General features: G+C 46.8%; 1 protein-coding gene and 1 non-coding gene across 3 annotated transcripts in view; one reads left to right on the top strand and one right to left on the bottom strand.

Moving 5' to 3' along the window:
• SUFU (SUFU negative regulator of hedgehog signaling) overlaps nt 1-20,448 on the bottom strand; it is a 120,950-nt gene extending 100,502 nt beyond the window's left edge. For both annotated transcript variants that reach the window (XM_032281458.1, XM_032281457.1), the window contains exons 1-2: nt 20,064-20,448; nt 14,802-14,936 (exon numbers count right to left, since the gene is read on the bottom strand). In XM_032281458.1, coding sequence (XP_032137349.1) covers nt 14,802-14,936; nt 20,064-20,245 — 317 coding nt within the window. In that variant the 5' untranslated portion in view covers nt 20,246-20,448. The remainder of the gene's footprint in view (nt 1-14,801; nt 14,937-20,063) is intronic.
• Nucleotides 6,690-6,808, top strand: LOC116554217. The gene has a single exon (XR_004270104.1). It is a non-coding gene; the product is annotated as a 5S ribosomal RNA (ribosomal RNA).
• Nucleotides 20,449-20,975: the final 527 nt, after the last annotated feature.

Here is a 20,975-nt window from a genome sequence, read left to right as displayed (position 1 = left end):
CCCCCCATCTCTACAAAAAGTACAAAAAGTAGCCAGGCGTGGTGGCATCGCCTGTAGTCCCAGCTACTTAGGAAGCTGAGGCAGGAGAATCGCTTGAACCTAGGAGGCAGAGATTACAAAGAGCCAAGATTGAGTCACTGCGCTCCAGCCTGGGAGACAGAACGAGACTTTGTCTCTTAAAAAAAAAAAAAAGAAAAGAAAAGAAAAAGAAGAATTAGGCTGGGTGTGGTGGCTCATGTCTATAATCTTGCCACTTTAGGAGGCAAGACAAGAGGATCACTTGAGTCCAGGAGTTCAAGACCAGCCTGGGTAACATAGTGAGACCCTGATTATAATACAAATATGTATAAATTTTTAAAAAGAATTAGGCAGGAGAGTGGGATACTGCTTTGTGATGGGATGGAGGGGTACAGGATTTCCTTTTTAAATAAGGAGGTCAGAGAAGGCCTGATTGAGAGGAGATATTTAAGGAAGGGTCTAAGGAAGTGAGGCAGTAAGGTATGAAGCTATCAGCAGGCAGAACTTTTCAGGCATAGGGAGGGTAAGTGCAAAGGCCCTGAGGTGGAAGAATGCTTGGCAATTCAAAGGAAAAGCAAGGGGGGCAGAGTAGGAAGAGCAGAGCAGCAGGAGATAAGGCCGACTGAAGTAGAGTGCAAAGGACCTTAAAGGTGATGGCCTCTGGCCTTTACTCAAGTGAGACAGGAAGCCACTGGATGGTTCTGAGCAGTCACTCATGAGATGACTGTCCACTGCCCCCACCTGAAGAAGTTCTAACTCCGAAGGCTCCCTGCTCAGCTACTGCCTTCCTTCTGGGCCTTTTATCTACGTAAAAACCCTGGTTACAAGGCCGGGCGCGGTGGCTCAAGCCTGTAATCCCAGCACTTTGGGAGGCTGAGGTGGGTGGATCACGAGGTCAAGAGATCGAGACCATCCTGGTCAACATGGTGAAACCCCGCCTCTACTAAAACTACAAAAAATTAGCTGGGCATGGTGGTGCGTGCCTGTAATCCCAGCTACTCAGGAGGCTGAGGCAGGAGAATTGCCTGAACCCAGGAGGCGGAGGTTGCGGTGAGCCGAGATCGCGCCATTGCGCTCCAGCCTGGGTAACAAGAGCGAAACTCCATCTCAAAAAAAAAAAAAAAAAAAAAAAACCCTGGTTACAGAATAAGAAATTATCAGCTTGGCTCGGGAATCCCGCATGTCTGCAACCTGTTATATAGGAAAAGCTACAGCAAAAAGATAAGAGAGTTAGGGCAAGCCATGGTGTTGCCTGTCGGTTTTCATTACGTTTTTTCTCTAACCAACCAAGTTTTTTCAGAAGCCTTTGAGAGTCAACTCTAACACAGGCTGAAAGCACAGCCAGCTAGTTCAACCCCCTGGGACTGGGAGCAGGGGCCAGGCCCCATTCTCCAGCAGTTACTCCTCCCCACAGCCATGGCCCCAAGCGGCCTGACATCATGTTGCAAGGCCTGAGGTTAGAGTAAGGGAAACCGAGGTCAGAGGCGGGGCTCCACAAGGCCCCAGGTATCATATGACGGTTAGTACTAGAAAAACAAAAACATCTTTTTGATTGGCCTTCCTGTGGCTAAGCAGATTCTATGACCGGGGTCTCCAAGACCCTGAGTAACACAGGAGGGAGTAGAAAGGAAAGGGATCTTTGAGGGTCACTATCTTTTACTAACATGCTGGTACAGGGCCTGGAGTCCAATGAACCATTCCTCTCTGAGAAGCTGCTGTGAAGCCATGATCTCACTGACAAATGGGCAACTGTCCCAGCCTCAAACTCAGACCTGGCCACAATTCTGAGCCTCAGGACTCCTGCTTGCCAAGAGCCCTCCACTAAGCCTCAAGCCATGAACTGCAGAAAAGGAGACAAGGAGGTTCCAGGAGATGATAACGTAAAGCTCTAAAGCTATCAGGCCCACCTCCCCACAATGTCTTCCAGCTCAAAGACCCTTCAGCCCCATGAAGACCAGGACCAGGTTTATGTTGCTTGTTACTACAAACCTCATGCCCAACAAACTGTGTCCCAACAATGACAATCTAGGTAGCAGATGAAGGTCTGGCCTTCCAATGAAGAGAGGCCAGTGATTAACGATGGATGGGAACTAAGTGTGTCTGCCTACCCATGACCCAGTGATCTAGTCCTGCTGCAAACATACAGTATTATTTATTTGACTTCCTGTGTGACAGAAGGTCTCTCATAAGCCCTAAATGGTAGCCCATTTGTTTCAGGCAATTACCTGAAAAGGAACTCTGGGAATTTGTGCTTATGCCTGTGAACCTTCTGTGTCCCTCAAGTATGAGGATCCTGGGGCACTCTGTAAGCCAGTCTCAGTCTTCTGTACCCATGTACCCAAGAAAAGGAGCAAGGAGGAGGCTCATGGTATTTATTTCCAGGTGACACTGATCACCAAATCTTGACTGTTCTAAGGGGAAAATAACAATAAAAGCAACATCAGGAACAACACAACCCCTCAGGACAACTACCACCATGTGTGATGGTAAAGTTGTGATCTGAGAAGTAGGCAAACAGCACAGTTAGTACGTATACTGCCTAAAGTCCTCTTGACTGCTGTAAGACGTCAAGGATGAAAAACAGAAATATCGGTAATGTAGCATGGCAGTGGGTAAGAGCCATCTTCCCAAGCAAATATGCTGTTTTCAGAATCTAGAAACCCTCACAGCAGTGGGCAAGCTGAATTCAGACTACAGTGTTAACCCGGTAGCAGGGAAGCCTCAGAAGATGTTAAGTCACACTAAGAAGGCCAGATGCATGCAACGCAAAAGCCCTGCACACAACTAGGACAGCATCACTTGGAACTGTTTATAGAAATCATCATAAGAACAGATATAGAATTGCAAGCAAAAGGTGATAGGATTATAATTGTTTTCTTCCATTTCTAATTCCCAACATTTTTAGCAAAATGATTCAACTGTCTTTACAAGTGAAAAAGCAAATTTACAACTAAGAAGTTGGATAACAATAATGAATTTAACAGCAAAAGTCCAGGCAGGAAAGTTTTAGATTTTGTCTTCTTAATGCTGGTTCAACTATGGGAGTTTGAGATCTGGCTGGGCCTTCAAAGGAGCATGGTGTACGCATCAAAGGCAAGGTTAAGCCCAGTAGGGTATGGAATGGACATGTTTGCATACCAGTCTTTCTATAGTCTGTACTGAAGGGCAGAATCAATCTCAAACCTTGGGATTGAGGTTGCAGATCTCAATACCAGCTACACTTTATAGAACACACCATCATTGAAGAATATAAGGCAGAGAACTCATGAGCCAGCCCCGTTAAAACCAACAGTGGGTGAGGAATTCAGAGATAGGCCCAGCACCTACTCAGGGGATCTAACTCATTTAATCGTTTGGGAAGTGACCAAAAGGAAAATATGCCAGAAAACATAATTAGCCCCACGGTCTGAACCCATTATTTGAGAAAATGTATGTATGCGCCAGGGTAGAATGAGGAGTGGCGGGAGGATAGGAAGAAAAACAAAGATTTGTCACCGAAGAAGATATACAGATGGCACACAAGCATATGAAAAGATGCTCAATGGCATATGTCATGAGGGAACTGCAAATTAAAACAATTAGATACCTTTCCACATCTTTTAGAATGGTTAAAATCCAAAAAATAGACAGTATCAAATTCTGGTGAGGACAACAGGAACTCTCATTCATTGCCAGTAGGAGTCAAAAATGGTACAGCCGCTTTGGAAAACGGTTTGGCAGCTTCTCACAAAGCTAACATAGTCTTACCATACGATCCAGCAATTATACTCCCAGGTATTTACCCAAATGAGTGAAAATGTATGTCCACACAAAAACCTGCATAGAAATGTTTATAGCAGCTTAATTAAAAATCGCCAAAAACTACTGGAATCAATCAAGATGTTCTTCAGTAGATGAAAGGATAAACTGTGGTACATAACAAACAATGGAATATTATCAAGTGATAAAAGGAAATGAGCTATCAAGCCACCAAAGGGCATGGAGGAACCTTAAGTGCATATTGCTCAGTGAAAGAAGTTAGTCTGCAAAGGTTACATACTATAGAGTGAACCCTAAGGTAAACTATGGACTTAAGGTAGTAGTAAGTATCAATATTGGTTCCTCAACTTTAACAAATATACCACACTAACGCAAGGTGTTAATAATAGGGGAAACCACAAGTAAAGAGAGAGGGGGACATAGAGAAACTCTTTGTACTATCAGCTCAATTTTCTGAGCCTAAAACTACTCTAAAACATAAAGTCGGCGGGCGCAATGGCTCACACTTATAATCCAAACACTCTGGGAGGCCGAGGTAGGCAGATCACCTGAGGTCAGGAGTTCAAGACCAGTCTGGCCAACATGGGGAAGCTCCCTCTCTACTACGAATACAAAAATTAGCTGGGCATGGTGGTGGACATCTGTAATCCCAGCTACCCAGGAGGCTGAGGCAGGAGAATGGCTTGAACCCAGGAGACAGAGGTTGCAGTGAGCTGAGACCATGCCACTGCATTCCAGCCTGAGCAACAGAGCAAAACTCTGTCTCAAAAACCAAAAAACAAACAAAAAGAACAGGCTCTATTGATTAAAAAAATAAAGCATTAAAGGAATTTCAAAAATTTTAAATAACTATCTGCAGATACAAGGACCACTGAGATTCTGGACACATCCTTGACCACAGAAGCAACAGCATGAGCATGGGAACTTGTCATCTAAGCCAGGAACTTTTGTCTTTTTAAGAGCTGCAGGCTGCAGAAGCCTTTTTTTTTTTTTTTTTTTGGAGACAGAGATTCTTTCTTGTTGCCCAAGCTGGAGTGCAATGGCATGATATTGTCTCACTGCAACCTCTGCCTCCTGGGTTCAAGTGATTCTCCAGCCTCAGCCTCCCAAGTAGCTGGAATTACAGATGCCTGCCAACACACCCAGCTACTTTTTGTGTTTTTTAGCAGTACAGAGTTTCACCATGTTGGCCAAGCTGGTCTTGAACTCCTGACCTCAGGTGATCCACTCACCCCAGCCTCCCAAAGTGCTAGAATTACAGGAGTGAGCCACCATGCCCTGCCTGGTTGCAAAAGTCTTGACTTTCGAGAGGACACCTCTCACCTGCTGTCCAGTTTTACCCTCCTGCCATTACCTAGAAGGATCTTTTCTTTAAAAGTTGCCTCCAGGCCAGGCACGGTGACTCAAACCTATAATCTCAGCACTTTGGGAGGCAGCGGCAGGTAGACAGCTTGAGCTCATGAGTTTGAAACCAGCCTGGGCAACATGACGAAACCCAATCTCTACAAAAAATATAAAAATTTGCCAGGCATGGTAGTGCATGCCTGTAGTCCCAGCTACTCAGGAGGGTGAGGTGGGAGAGGTAACTTGAGCCCGGGGAAGCAGAGCTTACAGTGAGCCAAGACAGTGCCCCTGCACTCCAGACTGGTCAACAGAGCAGGCTGATCGCTTGAACCCTGAAGGCAAGAGGTTATGGTGAGCTGGATCGTGCCATTGCACTTTAGTCTGGGCAACAAGAGTGAAACTCCGTCTCAAAAAAAAAAAATTGCTTCCACATCCAGCTCAACATTTCCCCTACAAAGCACTTCCTGGTTAACTCTACTCAGTCATGACCATTCCATTAATCCAAGATAACTTTGAATTCAGCAGCATAATTTTAATAGAATTCTCCAGCTCTCTCTCTACAGAAGGTAGAAAATGGGGGTGGTGACTACTGGATCCAAACCGTCTGGGTTTATATCCCAGTTCCAGCATTCACTGGCTGGGTGGATGAGTCCCTTAACATTTCTGCATCTCAGTTTCCTTATGTATAAAATAAGGATAATAAGTCCTACACTATAGAGTTGTTCTGAGAATTAAATGAGTTTATATAAAGCACTTAGAATAGTGCCTTACACAGAGTAAGGTCTATAGCTGTTTGTTATTATTATTATTATTATAAGACGGGGTTTCACCATGTTGGTCAGGCTGGTCTTGAACTCCCAACCTCAGGTGATCCACCTGCCTTGGCCTCCAAAGTGTCTGGATTACAGGCATGAGCCACCATGCCCAGCCCTGTTTGTAATTATTATTACATGTTTAAAGTTTCTTGGAACACAAGATCACAGGTTGAGGGGAGAGAACCTCAAAGTCACAGGCAGACAGGTAATGACAAAAGCTGCTCCCAGTGCCAATCAATCCTCACTGTCGTCTTCTTTCTCAGGGACCTCACCAACTCTTACCAAGCACATGCTGTATTTTTAAGGGTAGGGGCTTGATCAGATTCTTCACTGTCTCCACACTCAAACACATCATCTTGTCCAAGGTTCTGCCTGTACAGGGGACTCTACATAGCTCAGATGGGAGGTGTGCTGCACAGCCTGGGCCTCTGTGTCGAGAGGTTGGTAGGCAGGACAGCAAGCATGCAAAGTTAGCTGGAGGGGTGAGGAGACCATTCCTCAGGGCTAAGGTCATAGAGGATAAGATCCCACCAGTCACATCTCAGGATCAAACATCAGAACTGAGCTACTGAAACAAAAAATGTAGCTGAGTTGAATACCTCAGAGGGAAGATACATGAATGAATTTAGGAGTCAAAGCCCAAAGACCAGAGTTGGGATTCCTGAATCAGAAAGCTGGATAAGGGAGAGGCTAGTAAACCCAGACCCAGGACATGAGAGATATGGGGAATAGCACTAGAAATAGAAAACGGCAGTCTGCGGCCATACCACCCTGAACGCGCCCGATCTCATTAGATCTCAGAAGCAAAGCAGGGTCGGGCCTGGTTAGTACTTGGATGGGAGACTGCCTGGGAATACCGGATGCCGTAGGCTTAAAAAAAAAAAAAAAAGAAATAGAAAATGGCACAGCCTGGAAGAGGAGAGCCCAAAAGGGTGGGGCTGAACAGGGAAAAATCCTGGGACTGAGAGACCAGATTGCATCAAACCCATAAAGGCTTCCAAGTCTCTTGAAGAAGAGAAGGAACTCTCCCAGTGCTGATCTACCTAGCACCACTCTTGTCTGGTAGTCACTTACAATACCACACCACTCAGTTTGTTTTTTTTGTGGGCAGGCGGGGACAGGGTCTCATTCTGCAACCCAGGCGGGAGTGCAGTGGCACGAGCTCGGCTCACTGCAATCTCTGCCTCCAGGATCCAAGCGATTCTCCTGCCTCAGCCTCCCAAGTAGCTGAGATTACAGGTGCATGCCACCATGCCCAGCTAATTTTTTTTTTTTTTTTTTTTTGAGATGCAGTTTCATTCTTGTTGCCCAGGCTGGAGTGCAATGGCATGGTCTTGGCTCACTGCAACCTCTGCCTTCCAGGTTCAAGTGATTCTCCTGTTTCAGCCTCCTGAGTAGCTGGGATTACAGGCGCCTGCCACCATGCCCAGCTAATTTCTGTATTTTTAGCAGAGACGGGTTTTGCCATGTTGGCCAGGCTGTTCTCAAACTCCTGACCTCAGGTGATCTGCCCACCTCAGCTCCCAAAATGCTGGGATTATAGGTGTGAGCCACTGTGCCCAGCTATAGACATTTTAAAAGTGAGTTTAGGCCAGTGCAGTGGCTCACACCTGCACATCCCAGCACTTTGGGAGGCCTAAGTGGGTGGATCACCTGAGGTCAGGAGTTTGAGACCAGCCTGGCCAACATGGTGAAACTTCGTTTCTACTAAAATACAAAAATTAGCGGGGCATGGTGGTGGCCGACTGTAATCCCATCTACTCCGGAGGCTGAGGCAGGAAAATCACTTGAACCCAGGAGGTGGAAGTGGCAGTGAGCCAAGATCACACCACCACACTCCAGCCTGGGTGACAGTGTAAGACTCCGTCTGAAAAAAAAAATGAGTTTAACTGGGCCAGCTAGACAAGTTTTTTCCCAACTAGCCTTACTATTGAGGGACTCTCTGAACTGGAGAATTTGCAACCCTTATCCCATGAAGGAAGAGACAATCCATGCTGCAAATGAAATGGTTTATAAGGGATGAAGCCATTCACCCCCACACATCTGCTAGGAACCCCCACAATACAGGTCTTCCTATGGCTACAAAAGAAAACAAATTCTAGGCTGGGTGCAGTGGTTCACACCTGTAATCCCAGCACCTTGGGAGGCTGTGACAGGCAGATCACTTGAGGTCAAGAGTTGGAGACCAGCCTGGCCAACATGGTGAAACCCCATCTGTAGCAAAAATGAAAAAATTAGCTGGGCATGGTGGCACACACCTGTAATCCCAGCAGAGACTGCAGTGAGCCAAGATTGTGTCACTGCACTCCAGTGTGAGTGACAAAGGAAAACTCTATCTAAAAAAAAAAAAAAAAAAAAAAAGAAAGGAAGAAAAAAATTCCCCTCTACGTTTAAAAATTCAGAATTCAGAGATCTGGGGCCTGAACTCCAACCCTAAGTGAGAGCTTTGGCCTCAGGAAGAGTTCTAGAGAGCCCCTGCAGGGCCCTGGCCCATACTGGGCCAAGATCATGGGTGCCTCACTTTTGCTTAGTGGTCCAGATCCCCTGTTCTTAGCAGGGAGCTCCACCATCTAATGCAAATAGTCATCCTGACACTGAACATCCCTGACAGGAAAGGCACAGGGACCAGACTTCGGGGAGGTGTGCCCTGCAACAAGCCTGTATAACGCTTCTTTTAGCCTGCTAAACTCAGCCAGGGCTGGGCCCAGTAGCTTAGGGAGGCATTCTGGTTGCCAGCCTCGTAAGAGCTCTAGGAGGAAAGCAAAGACCCAACCAAAGGAGGGGCCAAGCTCCCAGTACAGGTGTGTATGGCAAAGGAAGGATCTCTCTTAGAAACAGGCATGTTAAAAAGTTCCTGCAGGCTGGGCGCGATGGCTCACACCTATAATCCCAGCACTTTGGGAGGCTCAGGTGGGTAGATCACCTGAGGTCAGGAGTTTGAAACCAGCCCAGCCAACATGGTGAAACCCTGCTTCTGCTAAAAATACAAAAGTTAGCCAGGGCGTCTATAGTTCCAGCTACTTGGGAGGCTGAGGCAGGAGAATTGCTTGAACCTGGGAGGCGGAGGTTGTAGGGAGCTAAGATCATGCCATTGTACTCCAGTTTGGGCAACAGAGTAAGACTCCATCTCAAAAAAAAGAAAAAGTTCCTATAAACTAAGCTTTGAGGAAGAAAAACTAGCATTTCTCAACTGCAGGAGACTAAGGCCACACTAAACAACAAGTAGAAAAGTTAATCTGTATCCAGTGTCTTAATAAATAACTCATGCGGGTGCAGAGCCCAGCTAAAAAAAAGAGGGAAAGAGAGGCTCTCTACCAATCAGGTGGAGGCGGCCCCAGAAAGCCAGTCAGCGGCAGTTCCAACCCCCACAGTGGGTACAGAACAGCTCCAAACTCCACTGGACATGCCCGCCAAGAAGTCACATTTGTGGGACAGAGCCTAGATTTCCTATGGTGGTGAGGCGTGGGTATGACCCATGGGACTACCAGCTTTTGGGCCAACTCCACACAAAGGCTATCTCTAGAACCAGCCAGACATATACAGCAAATGACCTACCCTGGAAAAACCCCAACAGGGAAGTCTGCCTGAGTTCTCAAACGCACCCTCCAACTTGCCAGCCTCTCTAGCCTCAGTTAGGGCCCTGTAGGCTCTGTCTACCCACAGCTGTTGGTGGTACCAGGGGCAACCAGAAAATCCTCACAGAGAACAATGCTGAAGCCACCTCTTCCACAGCCCCATAGATCTCCACAGCCCCACAGATCCCCACATTCCAGTCCACAGCTGCCTGGCCATAAAGGGAAAGGCCAGAGCTGCAAGTTCTAACAGCACTTGGCAGCTGAGGCTCAGCTGTCTGACACCTCCCAAATCCCAGGAAAAGCCCCACAAGACAGTCTCTCCACTGAAGTCAGTTAAAAGCAGCCTTGGGGTTCCTAGAAAAGCACTCCATTCTCTCCTGTGGCTGCCCAGACCTGGAACTTGTTCCACCTCTCCAACTTCAGAAATGGCCTCTTAAGAACCTTTTGACTGAAACAAGTGCTCTCTTGACCAGTTTCCTTTAGTGAATGTGAATAAGGAAAGAACCTGAGTGAAAATGGGCATCCCAGGGCTTATCCAATCAGCATACTCTTCACCCCTTTTAGGGTTACCAGGGTGGGTGTCCCTTCTGCCCCTGAAGCACGCCTGCCAGGAGCAAGAAGAAATGCAAAGGACCCCTTGCTTCTGCCTCTCCCTACCTTCAACAGGCTATGAGGAGAAGGAAAGATCCTCATAGGAGGAGGTTCACAGCAGGCGTTTAATAAATGCTGTTGCCAGAAGCAATGGCTATCACCTGTAATCCCAGCACTTTGGGAGGACAAGGCAGGAGGATTGCTTGAGTCCAGTAGTTTGAGACCAGCCTGGACAAAATAGTGAGACCTCGTGTCAAAAATTAAAAAAAAAATTAGCAGGGTGTGGTGGTGCATGCCTGTGGTCCCAGCTACTTGGGAGGCTGAGGTGGGAGGATCACTTGAGCCAGGGCAGTTGAGACTGCAGTGAGCCATGACTGTGCCACTGTCCTCCAGCCTGGGAAACAGAGCGAGACCGTCTCAAAAATAAAAATAAAAATAAAAATAAATTCCTATCAGTTTAAAAAAGGAGAGGATCACTTAAAAATAACATGAAGTAAATAATACCACAAGAGGCAACAATTATGAAAGTGGTACTAGAAGTTTTGGAAACTCTGAGCTAGAAGGTTTTTCAAGTCCCTCTCACTTCTAAAAGTGATGTTGGTACCACGGAGCGTGAGGCTGCAGATGGCATCTCAGGCCCTTTCCTTCAGGGTTCCTCTCGAACTTTACCTCCTCTCTGCAGCTTCTAGCAATCCAGCAGCCTGACTAGAAGTTACTCCCTCTGCTCTGCTCCCAGATCATGTTCTCTACCCATGGACTGTGGCATTTATTACTCAATACTATAACACTCTTTTTTTGTTTATCTCCCCTCTAGAACATGAGTACCTTCAGACAAGAATTATGTCTTGCTATTTTATCCCCAAGACATTGACTATTATATTCTGTGTGTGATACAAAGTAGGTGCTTGATGAATGTGTGCTGAAAAAATGAACCAATGTTTCTGCTCCTTTCTTGCTGAAGAGAAGATGCAAGACAGTGGAAGAAGAATTGTTGCCAGAGATCTAATGGCCATCATTCCAACCTAGCACCTCTTAGCACTTCAGCTGGATGGCAGGACACTCACCTTTCTGACCTCACCTTTGAATACTAAGTTAAATGAGGATTTGTTAAGTCATTTTAAAGAGGCCTCACCATATGAAATGTTGGGAAAAATCAAATTTTTCTTCAAGAAACTTAACATGATCAAAAAGAAACCAGTCATGCCAGTGTAAGACCAAATATATAGGTATCTATTTGAATTTTATTATTTTTCTTTATTTTTTGAGACAGGGTCTCGCTCTGTCACCCAAACTGGAGTGCAGTGGCACAATCAGAGCTCACTGTAGCCTCGAACTCCTGGGCTCTAGTGATCCTCCCACCTCCGCCCCCACAAGTAGCTAGAGCTACAGATGCACACCACCGTGTCTGCCTAATTTCTGTATTTTTTGTACAGATGACGGGGGTGCCTCAATATGTTGCCCAGACTAGTGTCAAACTCCTGGGCTCTGGCAATCCTTCTGCCTCAACCTCCCAAAGTGCTGGGACTATAGGCATGAGGCACCGTGCCCAGCCTGTAGAGGTACTTTTGACTTCTGCAACATAGATCAGAACTGGGTAAATACCTAAGAACATTCCTTCCATATCCTTCTAGTGGCAGGATGTAATACTGGAAAATACTAGGCTTGATTGGTGACATGAAAACCCAAACAGACATTCCACTCTTGTCATAAATGACATATAAATACAAAGTATTGTATCATGCAGAAATGAAACACATGTAAGAGGATAGTATTAAGCCAAAAAAAAAAAAAACAATAAGAAAGCTCCCATTTCAAATTAAGAGGTTGCTCCTTCTGAAATATGAGGCTTGCTCAATTACAGTCTTCATGTTATTTTGAGCCTTGGGCCTATACCTGATAAGCAGGAAGACTAGAAGAATCCTTAAGCCACAAAGGAAATGATATTCTTTTAACCAGAATAAATCTGTCAACAAAAAGGTACAGACTAGCTGCACTAAATACTCTCTGCAGGTTCTTATTAAAAATATAAATTAAATTCCAGCACAGTCCCTTTACTGCCTACATCTGTTTGCTATTCTATCTCCATTATTAATATTGTAATGCAGGGTCCCCATTCAGGCAAGATTAATTCCCTGTTCCCAAAGCCTTCTGCTGACACTGCAATGAATCCATTTGGAAGGCTGTAAAGGCAGCCATAGACATTGCTCCCAACACGTGACCAGTGAGGAGATGAAACCTGGGCCTCTGGGCTTAAAAAGAGAGAAAAGGAAGTTGGGTTAGGCCTGTGTTCAGAGAGGTGGAATAGCCCAGTGATTAAAAGCTCAAACTCTAAGGCTGAATGCAGTGGTTCACAGCTGTAATCCCAACACTTTGGGAGGCCGAAGGCAGGAGGATCACTTCAGTCCAGGCATCTGAGACCAGCCTGAGCAACACAGTGAGACCTCATCTCTACAGAAAATTTGAAAAATTAGCCAGGTGTGGTGGTGCATGCCTGTAGTCCTGGCTACTTGGGAGGCTGAAGTGGGAGAACTGCTTGAGTCCAGGAGGTTGAGGCTGCAGTGAGCCATGACTGTGCCACCACACTCCTGCCTGGGTGGCACAGCATGACCCTGTCTCAAAAAACAAAACAAAAGGCTGGGCGCGGTGGCTCGTGCCTGTAATCTCAGCACTTTGGGAGGCTAAGGTGGGCAGATCATGAGGTCAAGAGATCGAGACCATCCTGGCCAACATGGTGAAACCCCATCTCTACTAAAAATGCAAAAAAATTAGCTGGGTATGGTGGTGTTTCTATGGTCCCAGTTACTCAGGAGGCTGAGGCAGGAGAATCACTTGAACCCAAGAGGTGGAGGTGACAGTGAGCTGAGATCAAGCCACTGCTCTCCATCCTGGCGACAGAGCAAGACTTCATCTCAAAAAAAAAAAAAAAGCTCAAACTTTGGACTCAAACAGCCCAATCCAATCCCAGCTCTTTCACACCTAGATGTAAAAGAGCATCTTTGAGCAATTCATTAACCCCTCAAGAGACTCACTTCTTATCTATAAAATAGAAATAATGAGAACCTGGTAAGACTGTAAAGCATTTAACACAATGACATGAAGAGAGTAAGTACTAAACAAAGGGAATAAAGGTTATCATCATCTTCATGATACCATCATCATCATCTCCAGGATCGGTCTCTATGCTAAGGCAGAACAGGAGGAGTCCTGCTACTCTTTCAACCTGCCCAGGTTAAGCAGCTACAACTAAGATAGAAAAGACATGGTATAAGAGGCAAAAAAAGTGCAAAAAGCAAAAAAAACAGAAGAGGATATGACAAAATAGGGTCTTGATTACCATGCTAATGAGGGGGAGGGAAGACTACATTTATTTTATTTTTAATTGAAAGAAGAATAAGAACATAAAAGATTACATTTAAATTGAAGAAAAGAAACTCTCCATCAAAAGATATCAATAGAAAAAATTATTTTTATTATTTATTTATTATTATTATTGTTATTTGAGACACAGTTTCACTCTGTTGCCCAAGTTGGAGTGCAATGGCACGATCTCGGCTCACTGCAATCTCTGCTTTCCAGGTTCAAGCGATTCTCGTGCCTCAGCCTCCAGAGTAGTTGGGATTACAGGTGCATGCCACCATGCCAGGCTAATTTTTTGTGTTTTTTAGTAGAGATAGAGTTTCACCACATTGGTCAGGCTGGTCTTGAACATGTGACCTCAAGTGATCCACCACCTGCCTCAGCCTCCTGCTGGGATTACAGGTGTGAGGCACTGCGCCCAGCCAAAAAAAACCTTTTTAAAGCATAAATGGTAGTTTATTGGAGTACCAGACATAATTGCTCAAGAAGAGAATACGGTCATTAAGAGTATGAACTCTGAGTTGGGCATGGTGGTTCACACCCATAATCCTGACACTTTGGGAGAACTGCTTGAGCCTAGGAGTTTGAGACCAGCCTGGGCAACATGGTAAAACCCTGTCTCTACCAAAAAAATACAACAATTAGCTGGGCATGGTGGTACTTGCCTGTTATCCCAGCTACTCGGGAGGCTGAAGCTGAAGGATCACTTGAGCCTAGGGAGGTCGAGGCTACAGTGAGCCATGACACACCACTGTACTCCAGCCTCGATGACAGAGTGAGACCCTATCTCAAAAAAAAAGGAAAAAAAAAGCATACAGGGCAACAGATGAAAGCAGACTAGGATTAAAAAAAAAATACAAGTTAAAAGGAAGTAAGTAAGATGGATAAAGGAATGAGAGATGACAGATTTGTGATAAAGTATAAAGTTAATAGTAGAATCTGGGTTGTGGGTATATGAGTGTTCACTGTAAAATCCTTCCAACTTTGCTGTATGTTTAAAATGTTTCATAAGAAGCTTGGGGGAGGGGCATAAGTAGACATAGAGGCATCAGCCCAAGTTCTGAATCATAACCATGTTACCTGTCCTTTGGGCCCAAACTTCAGGGCAAGCTTAGAAAAACCTGATCTGGGAACTCCTGCTCATCAACACCTTCCTGCGCCAGACAAACAGGAATCAGGTGCTAATGAGGACCACCTTGGCATGAGTAGCTATAGTCAGAGGGCAAAAATGTAGAGGGTCCACTGAGAAGTACCAAGTTCACAGCACTATGACATTGTCACCCCTGCTCAGGAAATCCTCAGAAATGAGGCTCTGGATAAAGAACAGGTGGCATACACTCACTCATGGACTCTGTTGTCGCCATAGAGATCACTCAGGCCAAAGCTGACATAGTGCCAGTGCTCGGGGATGTTGGCAGAAGGGCTCCCCACATTCCTGTACATGCTAACATAGTCCAAGGGGTCTGGGCCGCCCAACCTGCAAAAAACAAAACACAGGGGTGTCAGTGTGAGCCTGGACATCAGAAAATGTCAAGCTAAGGCACTCTACTTCGTAAACCTACAGGTCCCGTCCTAGAGGGTGAAAGGTAACTTAAAAACAGGTCACACCTTTCCAGGTTGAGACCAAGGGTTGCACAGCTGAGGCTGCCCAACTCTACAAGCAAAAGAGGCTCCCTTCTCCTAACCCGTAGAAGACTGGGCCTCTTTTAGAAATGAAACAGGCTGAGTGGTTGTCCATTTTGCTTCTGTTTCAAATTACCGATCCCAATGAGATCGGCAGGGATTATCTCTATTCTGTGGTGCCTGTACATGCCAAGCTTCAAGGCAAGAGGTGCATCAGTCAATCAATTGGCCTCTGTTGAAAGACCATCCCAAGCATCCCAAATGGGCATTGTTCCTGGAAGCAGAGGCTCTACTCCACTCCAGCCTCTTAGACAGCTAATTCCTGAAAGACTATATTGTGCCCTAAGTTAATTACAGTTTGTTCTAAACAAACCCAAACCTTTAGTCTATGCAGACACCAGCCTGCACCCCATAAACCAAAGCTGGTCTTTTATCATTGCAAGTGACAAAGGCCAAACTTAGGCTTAGCTCAGTTCTAGACAGAGAACTGCAGCAAGAGCCAAACTGAGCCCTGTGAGCATGTGCACCCAGAAAATGATCCCAGGAGAGACTGCCACCTCAAAGGTTGAGCTAGGACAGCAAATGATTTGGGGCCTCTGAGGAGCACATTAAATTTCTCCCACCATTCAACTGAGAAGGAGTTGCGGAAGAAATTCAGTTATTATATCACTCTGAGGATTTAACACAATAAGAGTTCCCTTTAGTAATTAGTGCTTTTAAAAAAATCCTGTTTTGGCGAGGCACAGTGGCTCACACCTGTAATCTCTGCACTTTGGGAGGCTGAAGCAGGTGGATCACTTAAGATCAGGAGTTCGAGACCAGCCTAGCCAAAATGGTGAAACCCCATCTCTACTAAAGATACAAAAAATTAGCCGGGTATGGTGGCAGGTTCCTGTAATCCCAGCTACTCCAGAGCTGAGACAGGAAAATCACGTGAACCCAGGAGGCGGAGGTTGCAGGGAGCCGAGATCACACCATTGCACTCCAGCCTGGGTGACAGAGCTTTTTTTCTGTCTCAAAAAAAGAAAAAAAATAAACAAATAATTCTGTTTTCCTTTAGAATGGATAGGAAAATGTGGTAGCTAGATAAACAGACTAAATAGAAACCATCAGTGGAAGGAAGTCTGCATTTAGCCCACAAATACGGCATTTGAGCTGCCTCAAACATCTGACAATTCCACAGACTGCAAGAGCTTTACCAGCCCCTGAGACATCAATGGAGTACACTTTGCAACTGGGATAGTATGCAACCAAGTAAAAGACATGTGACAAGTGATCCCAGCAAATGGTGCCAGCACCAGGCAATTTAAACACTATTTAAAACTAGTAGGTCTTGTTTCATCCTCTTTTAATTATTTGCCTTTGTAGAAATCCCTGCTCTCTGCTAGGAAATGCTAAGTTATTTATAGAACTAAGTTGCTACAAATAGCTTAGAATCTTAACTGAGGAAAAGGGACAAATCTCCCTGTCTCCCTTAACTCTGATTTCACCAAGTCTGCCTTAACTCTGATTTCACCAAATCATCTGACTAATTCTACAACCAGTTGGGTTTAGAAAAGTTTGTGGGGCAAAGGAAGAAAGGAAAGACTAGAGATCCCTGGAAAGACCCCAGTAGAGCTACAGAACTCCAGAGCAGATGGAAGCCGCTACAGGTCCCATACCTGCTCCAATTTCCTGCTGCAAATTTCCAAATCTGTTCCCCTATAGCCTAGGTCCAACCCGCACCAAGCTGCAAAACTGTGTTCACCATTCCCTGCTCCATCTGCCGCATCCCTGCAGCCCTCCTTCTCACCACGTCTCCCACGACGTGTCAGATCAAGTTTAAGTTTTTGCCTTAAAACTCCAACTGCGAGGAACTACCAAGAGTCAGACAAAACTAACCTTGTCCCCAAGCACAGAGTATTCTGTTCTACTACTCAGAGGCCAGACGAATATGTGGAAAAAAATCATATTTTACACTTAGCAAACAATGTTATCCAAAGTCCCAGGGCATCCCTCAACTTAATTCCTTGAACACCCAACTTCTCTCCACAGGGCAGTTGCAGGACTGAAGTGGGCCTTGACTACAGGTTCTGCCTCTCTGCTTTGATCCTTGCTCACCAAAGTCTCACCTTTTTGTCAGAATGTCCCCACTACTCAGGGATCACTAGCCAAAGAGCCACCCTGCTATTGCAAAATGAATCCCAAGCTACCTTGGGCCGCAGACAGACCCAGACAGCCTAGGCCAGTCATCCTGCTAGAAAACTCGTGGGATCCCAAATGTGAGGAATATAAATGAATTTCAGGATCTCACTTTTGCAAACTCCTCTGGATCTTAGAAAGTACCAGTCACTATTATGCTGAGGCCAGGCACAGTGGCTCACACCTGTAATCCCAGCACTTTAGGAGGCCAAGGCGGGCAGATTACAAGGTCAGGAGATCAAGACAATCCTGGCCAACATGGAGAAACCTGTCTCTCCTAAAAAAACACAAAAATTAGCTGGGTGTGGTGACACATGCCTGTAATCCCAGCTACTTGGGAGGCTGAGGCACAAGAATCACTTGAACCCAGGAGATTGCAGCCAGCTGAAATCGTGCCACTGCACTACAGCCTGGTGATATAGTGAGACGCCATCTCAAAAAAAAAAAAAAAGAAGTACCAGTCACTGATGGCTGGGTGCAGTGGCTCACGCCTGTAATCCCAACACTTTGAGAGGCTGAGGCGGGTGGATCACTTGAGGTCAGGAGTTTGAGACCATCCTGGCCAACATGTTGAAACCCTGCCTCTACTAAAAATACAAAAATTAACTAGGCATGGTGGTATGTGCATGTAATACCAGCTACTTGGGAGGCTGAGGCACGAGAATTGCTTGAAACCGGGAGACAGAGGTTGCAGTGAGCCAAGATTATGCCACTGCACTCCAGCCTGGGCGACAGAGCAAAACCCCGTCTCAAAAAAAAGAAAAAAAAAGAAAGTACCAGTCATTGTGCTGTTTCTCTTTATATTTCTCTGCATCTAGGCAGGGCTTTCACAAAGTGCTGTACAATCCCTTTTCTTCATTATCATCTGTTGGCCCATCTCTGTAGATATGGCCTGATTAACAAGCTTGCAGCAAGAAGAAAAAAAATTGCCCTTAATCCTTTGTACATGCTGTCATACCTTTTACATACAATTCTATCCTTTACGGTAATTTGGGTGACATAAAAAGTTGCCTGAATCTGTGCAGGGATTTCTCCTTACACTCAAATGAGGCCTGAACAAACAGCATAGCAGAGCCAGGCCCACTTCTCTTTTTTTTTTCAAATAACAGAGACAGAGTCTAGCTGTTACCCATGCTGGTCTCGAACGCTCAAGGAATCCTCAAGGCCTCCCCAAATGGTGGGAATATGGGCATGAGCCACCTCACCCAGCACAGGCCCACTTTTCTCATGACACATGACAACAGGTTCATCACAACACATAGTTAAACATAGAGGCACAATGATAATGGGTCATTAAGCTAGCAAGAGCCACTTTCCACTCGGAAGCGCTCCTCAACAACTCCTCTAAACCAGAGAACAGTTCGACGGCCAGAGAGGACTATGACACCAGTCCCACCTCCTCCTGGCTACTTGGACAGAGGAGCCTGCTCCCTATGACCCTCCCTAGACAGCAGGTGGCTGGTCCCCAGGCCCTCCATGCTGTTGGCCTTTTGGCTTCCTCCCTTTGACGCAGGCAGCTGGCCTCAGCCCGGCACAGCCTACTGACAACCATGTCCAGGGGAAGTAAGAGATTTTCATGAGGAGGGAGACTTGGTCCTAACAGAAGAGGTAACCAACAAAGATATCCACTTGCCCCTTCAGGTCTACCCTTTGGCTACACCCCAAGCAGCTGCCAAACCATGTTTCAGGACTCATTGAAGGAGATCATCTAACACAACACCTGCATGAATGTGGTCCCGAACAGTTTCAACCAATATCTCGGTTTTTGGTCCAGCAAGACCATGAGGACAGGTTCTTTTTCTAGAGTCCCCATAACATCTGTTTTCCCCAAAGGCTGCAGGAAGAAACAGGTTGCAAATAGGAATGGGAAACCAGAAAAGACCATTCCTACCCTAAAGCTACTTGAGGGTTACTTTCAACTCCCTGGAAGAACTGCAGGCCATGGCCAGGAAGCTCCTCTTAATGTCCCACTGCACAATTCCTCCCTGCTGGGATCCCAGGGTCTCCAACATTTATTTCCTACTGGAGGTGGGAAGCTGTGGTCCCCTTCGATCCTAAGCCAAACCATACTTCTCTCTGCCTAATGTCCTAAAGCAAAGCAGCTGCAGAGCTAGGAGGAGGCTCTGCAGGGAGAAGGAGAGCAGTGTAGAATAAGCAAAAAGTTTATCAGGAAAAGCTGCTCCGTCAAACTTCAAAAGCAAAAGCTTTGCCCTGATGCGACGTCTTGAGCTCATTGGAAAAGTATCAAAAGGAGACCTCTTCCTCATCTCTCCACAAGCACCAGGGCCTCATCTTTGGCCCTCCTAACCCCAAAGGACAGCTCCGGGCTCCCAGCCGGCCCTAGCCTAAGCAGTCTCGTGCCCTCTGAGCTTCTCTGGCCTCGCTCCTCCAAAGCCCTCTCAAATGCTCCCCAGGCCCCGCCTCGCCTCCCCACCTCACTTCAGCAGCCCCCCCCCTTGGCTTCCCCTCTCCCACTAATGACCCCCTACAGGCGCCCCCTCTTTTCACCACGTTTACAGTTTCCTCGCTCAAGCCATTCCCCCCTCTGCTCCTACAAACACCCCCAGTCCTCACTCTATTCTCCTAATCTGGGTTAACCCTTCACTACTCACGGCTCCGTTAACCCCTTTGTCCCCACTCCCAACTTCAGCCTTAACTCCTTCCCTCGCAGCAGGAAGCCCTCCTTCCAAGCGCTTTAACCGTTCTCCCCTCCTCCCTGCCTCCCACAAATTACTTCGCCCTCGGCGCTTTAACCGTTCCCAGCCCGCGCCTGTCCGTCTCCCAGCGGCCCAGGGCATACCAGTACTTCACGATAGCGGTAACCTGGAGCGGGTTCGGCTGGTCAGGGTAAAGGCGGCGGCACTCTCCGTAGATGGCGTGCAGTCCCGGGGGGAAGAGCGAGGCGAAGGCCGGGGGGGCAGTTGGGCCAGGGGCCGGGGGCGCGGTGGGGCCGGGGGCGCCGCTAGGCCGCAGCTCCGCCATCCGGGCGCGTAGAGCAGGCACTGGAGGAACTAGGGAGGGCAAACGAGGGGACAGCACTGACGGGCCAGCGGGTGGACTCGGTGGGTGAGACTCCCCGAGGCGATGGGGGCTGCAGCGAGGTCTAGCTCCGCGCCTGCGCACGGCACACTGTCCGCCCAGGCTGTCGCCGCCGCTTAGGCTGCCAGAGGGTGCCTCGGAGCGGCGGGGCGCTCAGGGAGGCGGGGCGCCGGCGCGCCCTATCCAAGCACCCATTGGCTAATGTCTGTGCCAGTCACAGGCGGGGAAGGCGGGAGTTGACAATAGGCCCCGCCTTCCCCCCGTGTTGGGAGTATTCCAAGGCTCTTGGTCTCCCCCTAGTGTTAGGAGGAACCCAAGTTTAGAGATGTTGAGGCATCCCTCTGAGGTGCCAGGGTCCCACGAAAGCACTGAGAAGTGCGCCAACAAAGGGTTTGTTACTATTTTGCTGACGCTCTGCTAACTAGGATTTAAACATAAATCTGACAATGGATTGATTCATTCATCTGTGGGGCGTCAGTTTTAACAGATTATAATAAAGCTAATATTTTCTAGGACTATTGACAAAAAGGTTCCTGCAATTTGAAGGGGGCGGGGGGAGAAAATAATCCGGAGAAAAAAATGCACTGGGCTCATTTGAAAGCAGTGACACATAACCTCTCTTCACCTCCATTTTCTCAGCTGTCGATGTCAATTCTAGCTCCTCAAGAAAATT

This window comes from Sapajus apella, unplaced genomic scaffold, assembly GCF_009761245.1.
Source record: "Sapajus apella isolate SASKATOON/1434 unplaced genomic scaffold, GSC_monkey_1.0 scaffold13, whole genome shotgun sequence".
Lineage (NCBI taxonomy): Eukaryota > Metazoa > Chordata > Mammalia > Primates > Cebidae > Sapajus > Sapajus apella.
Note: the sequence above shows the minus strand (reverse complement) of the source record. Positions and strands in the feature narration are given on the sequence as shown.